Below are 22300 nucleotides of genomic sequence, written 5' to 3'. Positions count from 1 at the left end.
TAGCCTCCCCTTAAATGTATCTATACTAGTCGCCTCATGTGGTAGTGAGTTCCACTTTCTCACCACTCTCTGGGTAAAGAGGTGTCCCCTGAATTCCCAATTAGATTTATTAGTAACTATCTTATACTTCTGGCCCCTAGTTTTTGAAGTCACTGCTATTAGCCGGCCAATGTCGAGCAGGAGAGCAGCACCAGCGGCTCATCTCCGGCTTTCTTCCTTCTCTTTTTTCATTCCCCCTTCTGTTCTTTTCTCTTCCTCTCCTGAACGCGCTGACTTGCTGTGGAGGGCTCCGCGGGGATCGGCAGCCCCCTCGTACCCCGCCCTAGTGCCTACTCTTCGACTGTCTGCAGGTTGCTCGACAGCCAAGGCCTCACCCGAAGTTCACGCTTTCCAGCAGGGGACTCTGGCCTCTTGCACCGCCCTGATTTTTAATCGCCCCCACCATCGGCTGCCGTGCCTTCAGCTGCCTCGGCCCTAAGCTCTGGAATCCTAAACCTCTCTACCTCTCCTCCTTTAAGACGCTCCTTAAATCTACCTCTTTGACCAAGCTTTTGGTCACCTGTCCTAATAGCTCCTTATGTCAAATTTTGTTTGATAATGCTCCTGTGAAGTGCCGTGGGACAATTTACTTCCTTAAGGCACTATATAAATGCAAGTTGTTGTTGGAGTAAGATGAGGCCATTCAGCCCCATGTGCCCGTTCTGCCATTCAGTGACTGTACCTGCTACTGTTCCATAGCTCTTGATACCCTTACACAACAAAAATCTATCAATCCCAGTCTTGAAAGCGCCGCAGCCTTTTGTGGGAGAGGGTTCCAGATTTCCACGACCCTTTGTGTGAAAAAGCACTTCCCAAAATCACCCCTGGACGGCCTAGCTCTAATTTTAAGGTTATGCCCCATTGTTCTGGACTCCTCCACCCCCACCCCCGGTCACAAGAGCAACTAGTTTCTTTATCTACCCTATCGAATCCTTTTATCATTCGAAACACCTCAATCAGATCACCTCTTAATCGTCTAAGCTCAACAGAATACAAGCCAAGTTTAGAAAGACAGACTTGCATTTCTATAGCGTCTTTCACGACCACCGGATGTCCCAAAGTGCTTTACAGCCAATGAAGTACTTTTTAAGTGTAATCGCAGTTGTAATGAATGAAGTTTATGTAATCTGTCCTTGTAATTTACTGAGAAACACAGAAGATAGGAGCAGGAGTAGGCCATTCGGCCCCTCGAGCCTGCTCCGCCATTCAATGCGATCATGGCTGATCATCCAAGTTCAGTACCCGGTCCCTGCTTTCTCCCCATATCCCTTGATCCCTTTAGCCTTAAGAAATATATCTAACTCCTTCTTGAATATATTTAATGAATTGGCCTCTACTGCCCTCTGTGGTAGAGAATTCCACAGCTTCACCACTCTCTGGCTGAAGAAATTCCTCCTCATTTCTGTCCTAAATGGCTTACCCCTTATCCTTAGACTATGACCCCTGGTTCTGGACTCCCCGACCATCGGGAACATCCTTCCTGCATCCAGTCTGTCCAGTCCTGTTAGAATTTTATAAGTTTCAATGAGATCCCCTCTCATTCTAATAAACTCCAGCGAGTATAAGCCCAATCGACCCAATCTCTCCTCATACATCATTCCTGCCATCCCAGGTATCAGCCTGGTGAATCTTCGCTGCACTCCCTCCATGGCAAGAACATCCTTCCTCAGATAAGGCAACCAAAACTGCACACAATACTCAAGATGTGGTCTCACCAAGGCCCTGTACAACTGCAGCAAGACATCCTTGTTCTTGTACTCAAACCCTCTCGCTACGAAGGCCAACATACCATTTGCCTTCTTAACCGCCTGCTGCACCTGCATGCTTACCTTCAGCGACTGGTGCACAAGGACACCCAGGTCTCGTTGCACTTCCCCTTCTCCCAATCTATTGCCATGCAGATAATAATCTGCCTTCTTGTTTTTGACACCAAAGTGGATAACCTCGCATTTATCCACATTATATTGCATCTGCCATGTTTCTGCCCAATCACCCAACCTGTCCAAATCGTACTGGAGTTTCTCGGCATCCTCCTCACAACACACACGCCCACCCAGCTTTGTGTCGTCTGCAAACTTGGAGATATTACATCTAGTTCCCTCGTCTAGATCATTAATATATATTGTGAACAGCTGGGGTCCTAGGACCGATCCCTGCGATACCCTACTAGTCACTGCCTGCCACTCGGAAAAAGACCCGTTTATTCCAACTCTTTGCTTCCTGTCTGCCAACCAGTTCTTTATCCAAGTCAGTATCTTGCCCCTAATCCCATGTGCCTTAACTTTACACGCTAATCTCTTAGCTAACCCTCTAAGCCCCGGTATCATTCTGGTAAATCTGCGCTGTACCCCCTCCAAAGCCAGTATATCCTTCCTGAGGTCCGGAGTCCAAAACTGAACACACTACTCCAGAACGAAGTTCCCTTTAAGGCCGCGCAGCGCTCCAGAGATCCTGCGCAGCAGACTTGCCAGCTTTTCAATGTAAAACCGTGCGTGCGCGGTATTTTGAATGGCCCGTGCAGCCCCTTAAAGGAGACGCGCGGCACTAAAAAAATGAGTGGGAGCATTGCTCCAGAGGAGGTCTGACCAAGGCTCTGTGTAACTGAAGTCAGTAGATTACGATTAGGAGGAGTGACCTGCTCGCCCAGCCGAGGGATGCTGCTGCTAATTGTCAGTGTCACTGCTGCCCCAACTGGGATCAGCTCACTCAGCACAGATTGGTGCACCGCAGGGATCGGTGCTGGCTCCTTTGCTGTTTGTAGTGTACATTAATGATTTAGATATGAATGTAGGAGTTATGATCAGTAAGTTCGCAGATGACATGAAAATTGGTGGAGTGGTAAATAGCAAGGAGGGAAACCTCAGGCTACAGGACGATAACGTTAGTGGGTGTGATATATAGGCCTCCAAATAGTAATATGGAGGTGAGGGAAGGCATAAAAAGGGAAATTAGAGAAGCGTGCGATAAGAGCACAGCTGTCATCATGGGTGACTTTAATTTACATATTGATTGGACTACCCAAATTAGTAAAAATTCTGAGGAGGAGGAATTCCTGGAATGTTTTCGGGACGGTTATCTGGACCAATATGTCGAGGAGCCGACTCGAGATCAGGCCATTTTAGACTGGGTATTGTGCAATGAGAAGGGACTTATCAGCAATCTTCTTGTACGAGGCCCCTTGGGTCAGAGCGATCATAATATGATCGAGCTCTCAGTCGAGATGGAGAGTGAGGAAATTGAATCAGAGACTAAGGTCCAGAACTTAAATAAAGGGAATTACGAGGGTATGAGACGGGAATTGGGTAAGATTGATTGGGTGGCGTTTCTGGGGGGATTGACAGTGGATAGACAATGGCAAGCATTCAAAGATAGAATGGAAGAATTCCAGAACATGTTTATACCGGTTTGGCATAAAAATAAACCTAAAAAGGTGACTCAACCGTGGATAACGAGGGAAATTAGGGACAGCATAAAATCAAAAAAAAGGGCATATCAACTGGCAAAAAAAAGCACCAGACCGGAAGATTGGGGGCAGTACAGGATACAGCAAAAGAGGACAAAGGGATTAATCAGGAAGGGGAAAATAGAATACGAAAGTAAACTTGCAGCAAACATAAAGACAGACTGCAAAAGCTTTTATCGGTATATCAGGAGGAAAAGACTGGTAAAATCCCAAGTCGGTCCCTTGCAGTCCGATTCGGGAGAATATATAATGGAGAATAAGGAAATGGCAGACCAATTAAACTCATACTTTGGTTCTGTATTCACAAAGGAGGACACAAATAACCTCCCAGGAATATCGGCAAACATAGGGACTAATGAGAGGGAGGAGCTGACAGAAATTAGTATCTCTAGGGATACGGTGTTGGGTAAGTTGAGGGGACTGAAGGCCGACAAATCCCCGGGGCCTGATAAACTACATCCTAGGGTACTTAAGGAGGTGGCCCTGGAGATAGCAGATGCTCTAAGGATCATCTTCCGGAACTCCATTGACTCGGGAACAGTACCCGTGGATTGGAGGGTAGCTAATGTTACCCCAATATTTAAAAAGGGGGGTAGAGAGAAAGCAGGGAATTATAGACCAGTAAGCCTTACATCGGTTGTGGGCAAAATGCTAGAGTCCATTATTAAGGATAAAATAGCGGAGCACTTGACAAATGGGGAAAGGATCGGACAGAGTCAACATGGATTTACAAAGGGTAAATCGTGTTTGACTAATCTGCTGGAATTTTTTGAGGAAGTAACTGGTAAAATAGATGGGGGAGAGCCAGTGGATGTGGTGTACCTTGACTTCCAGAAAGCCTTCGATAAGGTTCCACACAAAAGATTATCATGCAAAATTAAGGCTCATGGGATTGGGGGCAAAGTATTAACGTGGATAGAGAACTGGCTGGCGGATAGAAAACAGAGAGTTGGAATAAACGGCTCGTTTTCGGAGTGGCAGGCAGTGACCAGCGGGGTGCCGCAAGGATCTGTCCTGGGACCCCAGCTGTTCACAATATATATAAATGATCTGGATCAGGGAATTGGATGCAATATTTCCAAATTCGCTGACGACACTAAACTAGGAGGAGGGGTGGGCTCTGATGAGGATGTCAGGAGGCTACAGTGCGATTTGGACAGGTTGGGGGAATGGGCGGATACGTGGCAGATGCACTATAATGTGGATAAATGCGAGGTTATCCACTTTGGGGGTAAAAACAGGAGGGTGGATTATTATCTAAATGGCAATAGATTGGGAGATGGGGAAGTGCAGAGGGACCTGGGTGTTCTTGTGCACCAGTCACTGAAGGAGAGCATGCAGGTGCAACAGGCGATTAAGAAGGCAAATGGTATGTTGGCCTTCATATCAAGGGGGTTCGAGTATAGGAATAGGGATACCTTACTACAGCTGTACAAGGTGCTGGTGAGACCGCATCTGGAGTATTGTGTACAGTTTTGGTCGCCCCATCTGCGGAAGGATGTTCTTGCCATGGAAAGAGTGCAGCGGCGATTCACCAGGCTGATACCTGGAATGGCGGGAATGACCTACGAGGAGAGATTGAATAGTTTGGGCTTGTACTCACTGGAGTTTAGAAGATTGAGAGGGGATCTCATCGAAACATATAAAATTATGGCAGGCCTGGACAGGCTGAATTCAGAGAGAATGTTTCCAATGGCAGGGGAGCACAGAACCAGGGGCCACAGTCTAAAAATAGCGGGCAAATCATTTAAAACAGAGATGAGGAAGAATTTCTTCACTCAAAGAGTGGTGAGCCTGTGGAATTCCCTGCCACAGAGGGCTGTGAAGGCTAATTCAATAAATATTTTCAAGAGAGAATTGGATATATTTCTGAAGGCTAAGGGGATTAAGGGTTACGGAGAAAAGGCGGGGACGGGGTACTGAACTGGTAAGATCAGCTATGATCTCAGACGAAGATCAGCCATGATCTCATTGAATGGCGGAGCAGGCTCGAAGGGCCGAATGGCCTACTCCTGTTCCTATCTCTATGTTTCTATGATATAGACAGGTTGGTTAGATGGGCAGAACAGTGGCAAATGGAATTTAACCCTGAAAAGTGTGAGGTGATGCATTTTGGGAGGACTAACAAGGCAAGGGAATACACAATGAACGGTAGGACCCTAGGAAGGACAGAGGATCAGAGAGACCTTGGTGTGCATGTACATAGATCCCTGAAGGCAGCAGGATAGGTAGATAAGGTGGTTAAAATGGCATATGGGATACTTGCCTTCATTAGCCGAGGCATAGAATATAAGAGCAGGGAGGTTATGATGGAGCTGTACAAAACGCTAGTTAGGCCACAGCTGGAATACTGTGTGCAGTTCTGGTCGCCACATTATAGGAAGGATGTGATTGCATTGGAGAGGGTGCAGAGGAGTTTCACCAGGATGTTACCTGGGCTGGGGTGCTTCAGCTATGAAGAGAGACTGGACAGGCTGGGGTTGTTTTCCTTAGAGCAGAGTAGGCTGAGGGGGGACCTGATTGAGGTGTACAAAATTATGAGAGGCATAGATAGGGTAGATAGAAAGGAACTTTTCCCCTTAGTAGAGGGGTCAATAACCAGGGGACATAGTTTCAAGGTAAGGGGCAGGAGGTTTAGAGGTGATTTGAGGAAAAACTTTTTCACCCAGAGGGTGGTTGGAATCTGGAACTCACTGCCTGAAAGGGTGGTAGAGGCAGGAACCCTCACAACATTCAAGAAGCATTTAGATGAGCACTTGAAACGCCATAGCATACAAGGCTACGGACCAAGTGCTGGAAAATGGGATTAGAATGAATAGGGCTTGATGGCCGGTGCAGACACGATGGGCCGAAGGGCCTCTTTCTGTGCTGTATAACTCAATGACTCTATTGTAACAAGCTGAAGCAGGCCCAAGACCCAGTGGTCACTTAGACACGCAGACTAAAGCTTAAAACAAGTGCGGTTTATTCACCCACAGCAGTTGTGTCTTTAAGTGCAGCGATCAACAAGACAATAACAGGGATTACTTTCCAGCAAACATCTTCTCACTCTCAATTCCTTCCTCTCCCCAACTGAACTTAGTTGCCTGTCTTTTCTGCTTAGAGGCTGGGATTCGTTCCCGATTAAAGGCAATTAAGGTCAACGTTTTCTTAAAGCTATACCACCTTGCCTTGGTCATTCTGACACATTTTATATAACATCTTAAAGTTGTACCCGGATACAAAGTTCTCAAAGGCCTATGCCTTACATATCGTCCCTCTCTGACAGGGTAGATACCGAGAGGTTGTTTCCTCTGGCTGGAAAGTCTAGAACTCGGGGAGCACAGTCTCGGGATAAGGGGTCGGCTGTTTAGACTGAGATGAGGAGGAATTTCTTCACTCCAAGGGTTGTGAATCATTGGAATTCTCTACCCCAGAGGGCTGTGGATGCTCAGTCATTGGGTATATTCAAGGCTAAGATTCAGGAAACTTTCTGGTATCCGGCACTGACGGGACCGAGCTGGTGCCGTACCATCAAAAGTGCCGTAGAAACCAGCGCTAATGTTAAAACATACGGAGCTTTTGAGCTCCGTGTGAATCAACAAACCCTGTCAGCTTCAAAACAGTCGGCCGCAGCTTAAAAGCGTCTCTGTAGCTAAGCAACAGCTTCAGCTAGACCTTGCAGAGCCTGACTGGAAAAGAAAAGCAACGAGAAGTAAAAAAACTTAAAGGAAACGGCTCCTGAATTTTGCCAGTAGATAGAGCTTTCCGGACATTTAACCTCTGGTTAAACGAAAGTTTCCTGTAGATAGGTTTTTGGACGCTAGGGGATTCAAGGGATATGGGGATCGGGCGGGAAGGCGGAGTTGAGGTTGAGGATCAGCCATGATCTTATTGAATGGCGGAGCAGGCTCGAGCACCCCTTTGGCCTACTCCTGCTTCTAATTCTTATGTTCTTATAATCTCATTTGGTTACAAGATCAAGATGGAAGCGGGGACCTTCTGGGCCCTTTGGCTCAGTGCCAAAACCCCTCGGCCATCGGTAGAGCTTGACCTGCTCTCCTGGTCAGGAAGGAAGGCAGTTTGGAATCAAAATGACCTAATGGATGGAGGCATTGAACAGCGTTTTTAAATGTAGACTTTTGGGTCTGTGCTTTGTTTCCCAGTCACCCGACATGGCGGCGGAGGAGGTGTTGGTGGACCAGGTTCATGAGGTACCCAGCCACTACAAGGTGGTACTGGACAGACTGAACGAACAGCGGCAGCAAGAGCAATTTACCGACATCACCCTTATCGTGGACGGTCAGTACTCCCGTACTCGCTTCTCGTGCTTAGGCCTGTTGGAGAACCACGTTCTTTGGTTGGGGGCAGGATGTGGGGTCTTGTGTTCGATCTTTTGTGGTGTAAATAACAAGCGTTATGTAATTTTAAAAAAAAATGATTTATTCAAAACTGCATGAGCAGTAACTTGTGTACTTGCCTACCAATCATCTGGGCTCAGTTGGTGGCGCTCTCGCCCCTGGGTCAGCGGTCATGAGTTCAGGCACATAATTCTCAGTGCAGTACTGAGCGAGTGCTGCATGGTCGGAGGTGCCGTCCTCCTTAAACTGAAGTTCTGTCTGTCCCGGGTGATGTTAAAGAATGGCTGCCTTCCTTCATTCTTGCACTTTCCCAAGAAGATTTGAGAAAGGCCAATGACCTTGCCGAAAATCCTCCCTCACCCCCGTAACCAGTATCACAAGAAACTAACCCTAACCCTCAACCAACATCACCAGAAATTGGTCCAATATCCCCCTCAACATCACCAAAAACTGGCCAAATATCCCCCTCAACCCATATCAGCAGCCTATTTCTTCCCATCCTTCCAGAATACCATCCCGACCATCCTCCCATTGCAGCTTTTAACACTTAGTGGAAGAGACAGACAGGACCCAGTGTAATCGCAGCAGCACTCCCTCAGTACTGCTCTGGGATTCCATCCTAGATTACGTTCTCAGGTCTGTGGAGTGGGACTTGAACCCACCACTCGACTCAGAGAGGTTAGACTGCTCTGCCAACGAAGGCGATATGATGATTGTCATTCACCTCAGCGCTGGGTGTGGGATAAGAACCTAACAACATAAGAAATAGGAGCCGGAGTCGGCCATTTGGCCCCTCGAGTCTGCTCCGCCAGTCATTAAGATCGTGTCAGATCTTCTACCTCAACTCCACTTTCCTGCACTATCCCCATATCCCTTGATTCCCTTAATATCCAAAAATCTATCGATCTCTGTCTTGAATATACTCAACGACTGAGCCTCCACAGCCCTCTGGGGTCGAGAATTCCAAAGATTCACCACCCTCTGAGTGAAGAGATTTCTCCTCATCTCAGTCCTAAATGGCCGACCCCTTATTCTGAGACTGTGACCCCTGGTTCTAGACTCCCCAGCCAGGGGAAACATCCTCCCTGCATCTACCCTGTCAAGCCCTGTAAGAATTTTGTATGTTTCAATGAGATCACCTTTCATTCTTCTAAACTCCAAAGAATATAGGCATAACCAGAAGTGCCGAGTGGATGATCCATATTGGCCTCCTCCTGAGGTCCACACCATCACAGAAGCCAGTCTTCAGCCAATTCGATTCACTCCAGGTGATATCAAGAAATGGCTGAGCGCACTGGTTAAAAAAAGACTATGGGCCCCGACAACATCCCGGCTCTTGTGCTGAAGACTTGTGCTCCAGAACTAGCCGCACCTCTAGCTGTTCCAGTACAGCTACAACACTGGCATCTATCCGACAATGTGGAAAACTGCCCAGGCAGATCCTGTCCCCAGGACATCGCTGCAGCAGTTACTCAGGACAGTGTCCTAGGCCCAACCATCTTTAGCTGCTTCGTCAATGACCTTCCCTCCAAAATAAGGTCAGAAATGGGGATGTTCGCTGATGACTGCACAGTGTTCAGCGCCATTCACAACAACTCTAATAATTAATCAGTCCATGCCCGCATGCAACAAGACCTGGACGACGTTCAGGCTTGGGCTGATAAGTGGCAGGTAACATTCGCGCCACAGAAGTGCCAGGCAATGACAATCTCCAACAAGCGAGAGTCTAACCACCGTCCCTTGACATTCAACGGCATTACCATCGCCGAATCCCCCACCATCAACATCCTGGGGGTCGCCATTGACCAGAAGCTTAACTGGAGCAGCCACATAAATACTGTGGCAACAAGAGCAGGTCAGAGGCTAGGTATTCTGCGGCGAGTGTCTCACTTCCTGACTCCCCAAAGCCTTTCCACCATCTACAAGGCACAAGTCAGGAGTGTGATGGAATACTCTCCACTTGCCTGGATGAGTGCAGCTCCAACAACACTCAAGAAGCTCGACACCATCCAGGACAAAGCAGCCCGCTTGATTGGCACCCCATCCACCACCTTAAACATTCACTCCCTCCACCACCGGCGCACCGTGGCTGCAGTGTGTACCATCTACAAGATGCATTGCAGCAACTCGCCAAGGCTTCTTCGACAGCAAATCCACGACCTCTACCACCTAGAAGGACAAGGGCAGCAGGCGCATGGGAACACCACCACCTCCAAGTTCCCCTCCAAGTCACACACCATCCTGACTTAGAAGTATATCGCCGATCCTTCATCGTTGCTGGGTCAAAATCCTGGAACTCCCTCCCTAACAGCACTGTGGGAGCACCTTCACCACACGGACTGCAGCGGTTCAAGAAGGCGGCTCACCACCACCTTCTCAAGGGGCAATTAGGGATGGGCAATAAATGCTGGCCTTGCCAGTGACGCCCACATCCCATTAATGCATTTTTAAAAAAGTCTACTAAATCTCTCCTCATAGGACAATCCCCCCAATCCCAGGAATCAGTCTGTTAAACCTTCATTGCACTCCCTCTATGGCAAGTATATCGTTCCTTAGGTAAGGAGACCAAAACTGTACACAATACTCCAGGTGTGGTCTCACCAGGGCCCTATATAATTGCAGTAAGATGTCTTTACTCTTATACTCAAATCCTCTTGTAATAAAGGCCAACATACCATTTGCTTTCCTAATTGCTTGTTGTACCTGCATGTTAACTTTCAGTGATTCGTGTACAAGGTCACCCAGGTCCCTCTGAACACCAACATTTCCCAATCTCTCACCATTTAAAAAATACTCTGCTTTTCTATTTTTCCTACCAAAGTGGATAACTTCACATTTCTCCACATTATATTCCATTTGCCATGTTCTTGCCCACTCACTTAGCCTGTCTATATCCGCTTGAAGCCTCTTTGCATCCCCCTCACAACTTACATTCCCACCTTGGATATTTTTGCCCAGAAATTCGGGTCGGGGGCTTCCCGCGGGTGCAAGCCTCCGACCTGCACTTACCTAGCGCGCCGGCCGTTGAGCTGTGGGCCCGCGTTGGATTCCGATCCTGGGCCTGCTCCAACTGCCGGCGCGCAGTGCTTGCGTATCCCAGGGGCGCAGTTAGTTCGAAGCGTCCCCTGGGATCACGTGGGCCATGGAGAGCCAATGGTAGCAGGGAATCTCTATTCATAGATTTGACAGGAAGAGCTGTCAAAACTATGAATACAATTCAGCCCCAAAACATCACTAAAACTTCAAATAATTTTTTTTTTAAATCACATTTTTAAAATAACTATAAATTACATAAAATAACTATTTTAAACAATTTAAATTTTTGAAAAAATTAATTACAGTTTCTAACGGGGCTAAAAATAAACTTACCTTTCTTTAAAGTATTTTAAAAATAATAAACCTGTGGAAAAAATGTTTTAATTTTACTTAATTCACCACTTACCTTGTTAAAAGCAGGCCTTGCGACTGCTTTTTAAAAGTGTAACTCCTGGAGACTTAACCTCCCGGAGAAACCTGTTTAAAAAAAAAAAAAAATGGAAGTTCGATGCGCACGCGCTGCCTCTCCGGCGCACGCGTTCGACCTGTGAAGCCCTTCCTTTAAGGGAACGGAAGTTCCGGTTTCCCGCACATGCACAGTGCATGCACGAAACCGGCATTTTCGTTGGGCCTACGCGTGAGTACCCAGCGTGTACTCACCCGTGGGGACCCGAAGTTCTGGCCCATTACATTTGATCCCCGCATCCAAATCATTGATATAAATTGTGAATAGCTGATCCTTGCGCACCCCACTAGTTCCAGCCTGCCAACCCGAAAATGACCCGGTTATTCCTACTCTGTTTTCTGTCTGTTAACCAATCCTCAATCCGTGCTGGTATATTACCCTCAATCCCATGAGCCCTAATTTTATTTAATAACCTCTTGTTTTGTTTAATACTGTAACCTCTTGCTGCTGCTACTGCTGAGTGATGGCTGCATTTCCCTACTTTATTTCAGTAGTTCATTCGGTGAAGTGATGCGATGCAAAATAAATGTATTTCTTTTAATATTGGACAACTTATGTACTTTTTAAAGTATTCATGGTATTGACAGGGAGCTGGCGCCAGCTAGTACTCCAAGCTTATTTATGGTATTGGTATCCGTGTCCGATAGCAAAAAAAACACATCCCAGCTGATGGGCTTTAATGTATTAGTAAGAAAGAAAGAAATTGCATTGATATAGCGCCTTTCGCAACCTCAAGACATCCCAAAGTGCTTTACTGCCGATGAGTGGAGTCGCTGTTGTAATGTAGGAAACGTGGCAGCTAATTTGCACACAGCAAGCTCCCACAAACAGCATTGTGATGGTGATCTGTTTTAGTAAAGTTGCTTGAGGGATAAATATTGGCCAGGACACCGGGGAGAACTCCACTTCTTCAAATAGTGGCCATGGGATCTTTTACATCCACCTGAGAGGCTTAACGTCTCATCCGAAAGACAGTGCAGCACTCCCTCAGTACTGCACTAAAGTGCCGACCTGGATTTTGTGCTAAAGTCTCTGGAGTGGGACTTGAACCTTCTAACTCCGAGGTGAGCGTGCTACCCACTGAGCCTCACTGCTCGCCCACTGCTCCCACCAGCAGTGCCTAGCAAGCCACTCGGTTGTTGGGGATGGGCGGTAAATGCCGGCCTTGCCAGCAACGCCCCTGTCCCGAGAAACATTTTAAAAAAATAAAATGAAGGGATTTATCTTTGCCACTTCTGTTCTGCAGGTCACCATTTCAAAGCCCACAAAGCCGTCCTTGCCGCCTGCAGCCAGTTCTTCTGCCGCTTTTTCCAGGATTTCAGGGAGGAGCCCTTGGTTGAGATCGAAGGTGAGTTTTCCCAACAGCAGCAACTATTTTGCAGAGATGAGCTGAGGTGTGGAAGGCTATTTGGTCCTCGTGGCTCCTCCCTGCTTCGAGACCCATGATCCCCCCCACCCCAGCACAGCATCCTCTTGAAAGACTTCAGAGCTTTTGCCTTTGCTGCCGACCCGGATCCCATTCCGGGTATTGGGCACTCTCTTGGCGTGATGACGTGCCTCCTGGCATCAGTCCGAAATTTTCTGTTTACCCATTTGCGCAATAAATCATAGAATCATAGACAGTTACAGCACGGAAGGAGGCCATTTCGACCCATCGTGTCCACGCCGGCCAACAAAGAGCCATCCAGCCTAATCCCACTTCCCAGCTCTTGGTCCGTAGCCCTGCAGGTTACAGCATCCCAAGTGCACATCCAAGTACTTTTTAAATGTGGTTAGGGTTCCTGCCTCTACCACCCTTTCAGGCAGTGAGTTCCAGACCCCCACCACCCTCTGGGTGAAGGAATTTTCCCTCAAATCCCCTCTAAACCTTCCACCAATTACTTTAAATCTGTGCCCCCTGGTTTTTGACCCCTCTGCTAAGGGAAGTAGGTCCTTTCTATCCACTTTATCTAGGCCCCTCATAATTTTATACACCTCAAGAAGGTCGCCCCTCAGCCTCCTCTGTTCCAAGGAAAACAGACCCAGCCTACCCAGTCTTTCCTCATAGCTAAGATTCTCTACTCCCAGCAACATCCTTGTAAATCTCCTCTGTACCCTCTCTAGTGCAATCACATCTTTCCTGTAATGTGGTGACCAGAACTGCACGCAGTACTCTAGCTGAGGCCTAACTAGTGGTTTATACAGTTGAAGCATAACCCCCCTGCTCTTGTATGCTATGCCACGGCTAATAAAGGTAAGCATTCCGTATGCCTCCTTAACCACCTTATCTACCTGGCCTGCTACCTTCAGGGATCTGTGGACATGCACTCCAAGGTCCCTTTGTTCCCCTACACTACTCGGTGTCCTACCATTTAATGTGTATTCCCTTTCCTTGTTAGCCCTCCCCAAATGCATTACCTCACACTTCTCCGGATTGAATTCCATTTGCCACTGTTCTGCCCACCTGACCAATTTATTGATATCTTCCTGCAGTCTACAGCTTCCTTCTTCAGTATCAACCACACAGCCGATTTTAGTATCATCTGCAAACTTCTTAATCATACCCCCTATATTCAAGTCTAGATCGTTGATATATACCACAAAAAGCAAGGGACCGAGTACTGAGCCCTGCGGAACCCCACTGGAAACAGCCTTCCAGTCACAAAAACACTCATCAACCATTACCCTCTGCTTCCTGCCTCCGAGCCAGTTTAGAATCCAACTTGACACTTTGCCCTGGATCCCATGGGCTTTTACCTTCGTGACCAGTCTGCCATGTGGAACCTTATCAAAAGCCTTGCTAAAGTCCATATACACTACATCAAACGTACTACCCTCATCTACCCTCCTTGTTACCTCCTCAAAAAATTCATTCAAGTTTGTCGGACACGACCTTCCCTTAACAAATCCACGCTGACTATGCTTGATTAATCTGTGTCTTTCTAAGTGAAGATTTATCCTGTCCTTCAGAATTCTTTCCAATAATTTTCCCACCACCAAGGTTAGGCTGACTGGCCTGTAATTACTCGGTCTATCCTTTTCTCCCTTTTTAAACAAGAGTACCACATTGGCAGTCCTCCTGTCCTCCAGCACCACACCTGAAGCCAGCGAGGATTGGAAAATGATGGTCAGGGCCTTTGCTATTTCCTCTTTTGCTTCGCTTAACAGCCTGGGATACATTTCATCCGGGCCTGGAGATTTATCCACTTTTAAAGCTGCTAAACCCCTTAATACTTTCTCTCTCACTATGTTTATTACATCTAATATTTCACACTCCTCCTCCCTGACAACAATGTCTGCTTCGCCCCTCTCCTTTGTGAAAACAGACGCAAAGTATTCATTAAGAACCCGACCGAAATCTCCCGCCTCCACACACAGATTACCCTCATGATCTCTAATAGGCCCTACCCTTTCTTTAGTTATCCTCTTACTCTTAATATATTTATAAAACATCTAAATGAAAGGGGTTTGATTGGGTAGACGTAGAGAAAATGTCTCCACTTGTGGGGGAGACCAGAACTAGGGGCCATAAATATAAGATAGTCCTTAATAAATCCAACAGGAAACTCAGGAGAAACTTCTTTACCCAGAGAGTGGTGAGAATGTGGAACTCGCTACCACAGGGAGTGGTTGAGGCGAATAGTATAGATGTATTTAAGGGGAAGCTGGATAAACACATGAGGGAGAAAGGAATAGAAGGATATGCTGATAGGGTGAGATGCAGAGGGGTGGGAGGAGGCTGGTGTGGAGCATAAACACCGGCATTGACCAGCTGGGCCGAATGGCCTGTTTCTGTGCTGTACATTCAATGTAATACACGTGCACTTGTATATCTGAAGCATTTAACAACAAACATCATAAGGTGTTTCAGCAGGGGGAGTAGGGGAATTACACAGCAAGCAGAGATTTCGGAGCGTGACCACAGGTAAGGTGGATGAGGGGAGCGTTGAGTTTGGCACGTGTTAGGGTTTGTGTAGGGTGATGTTTGGGAGGCAGGCGATGAGGGAGTGGCGGAGAAGCTGAGCCTGGAGACGGTGACAGCGTGGATGAGGGTTTCTGCAGGGGTGGAAGGCGGCGCTTTCGTGCAATTTCCAGCCGCCATTTTTGGAACAACAGTGGCGAAGGCCTGGGGGCATCTTATCCGCCAACACCCTGGGGCTCCCAATCACCAATCCTGTGCTGACCATCTGCTTGTCCAGCGCCAATGTCTGAATGGGCCTGAATTTCTGCAGCTCGACGTTGGCAAGATCGGAGCCAGCAGTGATGGGTTCCCAGCAGGAATAGTTGGGAATGGATGGCCTTGGTGATGGGTAGGATGTAGGGCTCCAAGCTCTGCTCGCAGTCAACCTAGGCATGCTGTTGTCAGCTGGAAGCAAATGATTTACAGTGGCGGTGGAGGGAGGGCGGTGGCAGTGGAGGGGCTAAGGTGTGAAATATCTGGTGGGAATTGAGCAGGTTGGCTGCTGTCTTGCCAATGGAGCAGTTTCTGGCTCCTCCATGCCTTGGTGCTGGGTAAGCAGGCGGTTGGTGTAGGAAGAGTTGTGTAGTTAAGGCTAGCGGCAGGGACGTGGACTTGGGTCCTGTCATTTTTCACATGGCGACCTACTGTAATTTTCCTGATTAAATTTCACTGCCACATTGTTCACTCCCACTACTAACGTGCTTCCTACGTCCACCTGCAGCTATTCTAATAGGCTGACCAGAGAGAGTTGGGTGAAAGGACCGCATTTCAATTTGAGTCTGACTCAAACCCACAAATACCCAGTGCACTCCGAACAGCACCAATATCAATTGTGCGCTTTGCTGCTTTGTCCATTAATGCACAGCAAGGGATTGAACTGTACCTGCCCTGGGAGTGTTTGATGGGACAGTGTAGAGAGAGCTTTACTCTGTATCTAACCCGTGCTGTACCTGCCCTGGGAGTGTTTGATGGGACAGTGTAGAGGGAGCTTTACTCTGTATCTAACCCATGCTGTACCTGCCCTGGGAGTGTTTGATGGGACAGTGTAGAGGGAGCTTTACTCTGTATCTAACCCGTGCTGTACCTGCCCTGGGAGTGTTTGATGGGACAGTGTAGAGGGAGCTTTACTCTGTATCTAACCCGTGCTGTACCTGCCCTGGGAGTGTTTGATGGGACAGTGTAGAAGGAGCTTTACTCTGTATCTAACCCGTGCTGTACCTGCCCTGGGAGTGTTTGATGGGACAGTGTAGAGGGAGCTTTACTCTGTATCTGACCCGTGCTGTACCTGCCCTGGGAGTGTTTGATGGGACAGTGTAGAGGGAGCTTTACTCTGTATCTAACCCGTGCTGTACCTGCCCTGGGAGTGTTTGATGGGTCAGTGCAGAGGGAGCTTTACTCTGTATCTAACCCGTGCTGTACCTGCCCTGGGAGTGTTTGATGGGACTGTGTAGAGGGAGCTTTACTCTGTATCTAACCCGTGCTGTACCTGCCCTGGGAGTGTTTGATGGGACAGTGTAGAGGGAGCTTTACTCTGTATCTAACCCGTGCTGTACCTGCCCTGGGAGTGTTTGATGGGACAGTGTAGAGGGAGCTTTACTCTGTATCTAACCCGTGCTGTACCTGCCCTGGGAGTGTTTGATGGGACAGTGTAGAGGGAGCTTTACTCTGTATCTAACCCATGCTGTCCCTGCCCTGGGAGTGTTTGATGGGACAGTGTAGAGAGAGCTTTACTCTGTATCTAACCCGTGCTGTACCTGCCCTGGGAGTGTTTGATGGGACAGTGAAGAGGGAGCTTTACTCTGTATCTAACCCGTGCTGTACCTGCCCTGGGAGTGTTTGATGGGACAGTGTAGAGGGAGCTTTACTCTGTATCTAACCTGTGCTGTACCTGCCCTGGGAGTGTTTGATGGGACAGTGTAGAGGTAGCTTTACTCTGTATCTAACCTGTGCTGTACCTGCCCTGGGAGTGTTTGATGGGGACAGTGTAGAGGGAGCTTTACTCTGTATCTAACCTGTGCTGTACCTGCCCTGGGAGTATTTGATGGGACAGTGTAGAGGGAGCTTTACTCTGTATCTAACCCCTGCTGTACCTGCCCTGGGAGTGTTTGATGGGACAGTGTAGAGGGAGCTTTACTCTGTATCTAACCCGTGCTGTACCTGCCCTGGGAGTGTTTGATGGGACAGTGTAGAGGGAGCTTTACTCTGTATCTAACCTGTGCTGTACCTGCCCTGGGAGTGTTTGATGGGACAGTGTAGAGGGAGCTTTACTCTGTATCTAACCTGTGCTGTACCTGCCCTGGGAGTGTTTGATGGGGACAGTGTAGAGAGAGCTTTACTCTGTATCTAACCCGTGCTGTACCTGCCCTGGGAGTATTTGATGGGACAGTGTAGAGGGAGCTTTACTCTGTATCTAACCCGTGCTGTACCTGCAGTAAGTAGAGCACACTCTTACAGTATGCAGGGGCCTTTTACTGTCAGAGTGAGCTGTGAAATATCCACCACACATTGGTGAAAGAAAGAATCCATCAAGACTTGAAATACACAGCGGGTCCGTCAGCTCGTGAATTGGGAAGACACCGGTTAACGGTTCAGCTGCGGGCTCCTTGTAGGAACTGCGTGGCCAATGATTTGAATGACTCTTTTGTTGAGAACCCAAAGCACAGAAAGTAGTGGTTCGGAATGGTTTAGAAGCTTTTTCACCGTAGGGGGAAGGGAAGGCTTCTCGCAGTGCTGATCTCCCAGCTCCATCCCTGATCATCATCAGCCCACCCAAAGCGCCCGTGCCCACACCCTGCCCCATTTGCCCAGTACCACTCCCTTTGTCCACCTCCTGTTGGCCCCTGTCCCTCAGCACATCAAATTCAAAGTCCTTGGAAATATTTATAACTCCTTCCGCAGCCTCAGCACCTTTCCCTGTGCAACATCTCCAGCTCCCTGTCTCAGCCCCTCCGTCTTACACATCATGTACTTTTTAAAAAATTCATTTATGGGCTGTGGGCGTCGCTGGCAAGGCCAGCATTTATTGCCCATCCCTAATTGCCCTAGAGAAGGTGGTGATGGGCTGCCTTCTTGAACCGCTGCAGTCCGTGTGGTGAAGGTACTCCCACAGTGCTGTTAGGGAGGGAGTTCCAGGATTTTGACCCAGCGACGATGAAGGAACGGCCGATATATTTCCATGTCAGGATGGTGTGTGACTTGAAACATAGAAGATAGGAGCAGGAGTAGGCCATTCGGTCCCTCGAGCCTGCTCCACCATTCAATGAGATCATGGCTGATCATCCAAATTCAGTACCCAGTCCCTGCTTTCTCCCCATATCCTTTGATCCCTTTAGCCTTAAGAAACATATCCAACTCCTTCTTGAATATATTTAATGAATTGGCCTCTACTGCCTTCTGTGGTAGAGAATTCCACAGGTTCACCACTCTCTGGGTGAAGAAATTCCTCCTCATCTCTGTCCTAAATGGCTTACCCCTTATCCTTAGACTGTGACCAATGGTTCTGGACTCCCCATTCATCGGGAACATCCTTCCTGCATCTTGTCTGTCTAGTCCTGTTAGAATTTTATAGGGAGGGGAACTTGGAGGTGGTGGTGTTCCCATGCGCCTGCTGCCCTTGTCCTTCTAGGTATTAGAGGTCGCGGGTTTGGGAGGTGCTATCTCCACCCCCCCCCCCACCCCCTCCCCCAACCGCACACACATTCCTCTGCTGGTGGCAGTGCCTTCAGCTGTTTCAGCCATACTGCCTGCAGCTCCCTGTCTAACCCTTCCCCCTTGCACTTTCTCTCCCTCCCTTGTTTCCCTCTCTCTGCAATATTCTCTCTCTCAATAATCCCTCCTATTATCGCTCAGCTTCTGTGAAGCACCTTGGGATGTGAACTGCATTCAACGAACTTGTGCAGTAGACCCCACATAATAGCAGTGGAGGCATACATAAGAGCAGGAGTAGGCATACATAAGAGCAGGAGTGGGCCATATGGCCCCTCGAGCCTGCTCCGCCATTCAATAGAAATTTCAATTAGAAAATCATAATATAGTCAAGCAGAGTCAACATGGTTTTATGAAAGGGAAATCATGTTTGACAAATTTGCTGGAGTTCTTTGAGGATGTAACAAGCAGGGTGGATAAAGAGGAACCAGTGGATGTGGTGTATTTGGATTTCCCGAAGGCATTTGATCAGGTGCCACATAAGGTTACTGCACAAGATAAGAGCTCACAGGGTTGGGGGTAATATATTCGCATGGATAGAGAATTGGCTAACTAACAGAAAACAGAGAGTCGGGATAAATGGGTCATTTCAGGTTGGCAAACTGTAACTAGTGGGGTGCTGCAGGGATCGGTGCTGGGCCTCAACCATTTACAATCTAGATTAATGACTTGGATGAAGGGACCGAGTGTAATGTAGCCAAATTTGCTGATGATGCAAAGATAGGTGGGAAAGCAAATTGTGTGGAGGATGCAAAGAAACTCCAAAGGGATATCGATAGGCTGAGTGGGAAAAAATCTGGCAGATGGAGTTTAATGTGGGAAAATGCAAGGTTATCCACTTTGGTAGGAAAAATAAAAAAGCAAATTATTATTTAAATGGGGAGAGATTACAAAATGCTGAGGTACAGAGGGATCTGGGGGTCCTTGTACATGAATCACAAAGTTAGCATGTAGGTACAGCAAGTAATGAGGAAGGCAAATGGAGTGTTGGCCTTTATTGCAAAGGGAATGGAGTGTAACAGTAGGGAAGTCCTGTTACAACTGTACAGGGCACTGGTGAGACCGCACCTGGAGTACTGCGTACAGGTTTGGTCTCCTTATTTAAGGAAGGATATACTTGCATTGGAGGCAGTTCAGAGAAGGTTCACGAGGTTGATTCTGGAGATGAAGGGGTTGTCTTATGAGGAAAGGTTGAGCAGGTTGGGCCTATTCTCATTGGAGGTTGAAGAATGAGAGGGGATCTTATTGAAACATATAAGATTCTGGAGGGGCTTGACAGGGTAGACGCAGAGAGGATGTTTCCCCTCGTGGGGGAATCTAGAACTAGGGGGCATAATTTCAGAATAAGGGGGCACCCATTTAAAACGGAAATAAGGAGGAATTTCTTCTCTCAGAGGGTCGTGAATCTTTGGAATTCTCTTCCCCAGAGAGCTGTGGAGGCTGGGTCACTGAATATATTTAAGGTGGAGATGGACAGATTTTTGAAAGGTAAGGGAGTCGAGGGTTATGGGGAGCGGGAAGGGAAGTGGAGTTGAGGCCAAGATCAGATCAGCCATGATCTTATTGAATGGCGGAGCAGGCTCGAGGGGCCGAATGACCGACTCCTGCTCCTATGTCTTATGTTCTTATATTAATAAGATCATGGCTGATCTTCAACCTCAACTCCACTTTCCTGCCCAATCCCCACATTCCTTGATTCCGCTAGAGTCCAAAAATCGATCGATCTCAATGACTGAGCATCCACAGCCCTCTGGGGTAGAGAATTCACAATCCTCTGAGTGAAGACATTTCTCCTCATCTCAGTCCTAAATGGCCAACCTGTTAGCCTGAAACTATGACTCCTAGTTCTAGACTCTCCAGCCAGGGGAAACAACCTCTCAGCATCTACCCTGTCAATCCCCCTCAGAATCTTATGGGGGAGAAATTGGGTGGAGCGGCAAACGGGGCGCCAAGCTCGCCTGGGCGCCGGATTTAGCGCAGCGTTTGGAGCAGTAGCGACCGTCGTAAATTCAGCTTGGGCGCCCCAAGAGGGACACGGGGCGAGGCTCAAGGCGCTCGGCGTCCCTCTTAGGGCGCTGAAATTGAATATCGCAACGCAACATGCCGCAGTGCCACACGCTGCGGCACGGCGCGCTGCGGTACTGCAGGCCTTCCTCCCCTTCTTAAGGGGGAGGGGCCTGCACCAGCGCGATCGGAGATCGCGAGTGCCGGCAAAAGAGCCCGGCACTGAGGAGAAGTGCCGGGCTCTCGGGAAACAGCCGGCAATGCCGCGGGGGGCGATCAAGAGGCCGGGGACGGAGGTGCTGGCAGGCGGCCGCCGGAAAAAACGGCCGCCCCGCACCTCCACCTTAATTTGCGCCACAGGAAGGCCCCGTGAACCGGGCGCCATTTGCGAACGGCGCTACAGAGGCGGTCGCTGCCAAATATCTGGATCGGGGCGCTGCGCACACCGATGACGTCATCAGAGGCGGCGCAGCGCAACAGGTTAACGCCGCCATTAGCGCCCCAGCTCAATATCGCGGGAGGCGCAGCCAGTGGCGCTAAAGCCACTGAGTGCCCTCTTTAGGCGCTAACTGGTGGCGCAGCCCACCGAATTTCTAGGCCTTATATGTTTGAATGAGTTCACCGCTCATTCTTCTAAACTCCAGAGACGCCCAATCTACTCAACCTCTTCTTATAGGACAAACCCCTCATCCCAGGGATCAATCCATGAAGTATCACTGAAGAAGCAATTGGAGGTTACAATAGGGAGGCGGCGGGCTCCTTCTCGCTGGGGGAGCTAAGCTGGGGCCCCCGTGGCCTTACACTGCTGTAACCTCCCTGCGTTTCTAAATGCAGGTTATTTGGTAAGAAACTCCGCAGTCTTGAGGCCCAGGGAAAAGAGTGAGTTTGAGCAGGTTGCAATGAGGCTTCATTTGAAGCAGTGTAGAGGTGGCTGTACTGAGTTTTTGACACTGGTTGCTCTGTGGTCTCAGGGGTGAGTAACCTGGCGTTCCGACACCTGATCGAGTTTACCTACACTGCCAAGCTGATGGTGCTGCAGGAAGAGGAGGCGAGCGATGTGTGGAAGGCGGCGGAATACTTGCAGATGGAAGAGGCGATGAAAGCACTCAACAACCGGTAACAAAGCGCTTGCGCTATTTCTCTTCCGTCGTTTACTCTTCCTCCGGAGGCTCGGCTGGGGTACAGGCTCGATGGGCTGAATGGCCTCCTTCTCTGCTGTATCATTCTATGAGTTCAGTGGCTGCTGGCAGCCCTCCTGCTCAGGAAGCCACTCTTGGTGTGTGTGTGATCCCAGCTACTAAAGCCTA

The 22300-nt window shown here is 48.5% G+C and overlaps 1 protein-coding gene across 5 annotated transcripts in view; it reads left to right on the top strand.

The window, feature by feature from the left end:
• zbtb35 (zinc finger and BTB domain containing 35) overlaps positions 1 to 22300 on the top strand; it is a 73724-nt gene that overhangs the window by 37561 nt on the left and 13863 nt on the right. For 4 of the 5 annotated variants that reach the window (XM_085969580.1, XM_085969750.1, XM_085969828.1 and 1 more), the window contains 3 exons: positions 7648 to 7783; positions 12591 to 12692; positions 21965 to 22109. In XM_085969580.1, coding sequence (XP_085825706.1) covers positions 7657 to 7783; positions 12591 to 12692; positions 21965 to 22109 — 374 coding nt within the window. In that variant the 5' untranslated portion in view covers positions 7648 to 7656. The remainder of the gene's footprint in view (positions 1 to 7647; positions 7784 to 12590; positions 12693 to 21964; positions 22110 to 22300) is intronic. The other variant, XM_085969908.1, reaches the window with a different exon arrangement.

The sequence above is a fragment of the Somniosus microcephalus genome, chromosome 1 (assembly GCF_052327205.1).
Source record: "Somniosus microcephalus isolate GS21.2 chromosome 1, FLI_Smic_1.0, whole genome shotgun sequence".
Classification (NCBI taxonomy): Eukaryota; Metazoa; Chordata; class Chondrichthyes; order Squaliformes; family Somniosidae; genus Somniosus; species Somniosus microcephalus.
This window is presented reverse-complemented; position numbering and strand designations above follow the sequence as displayed.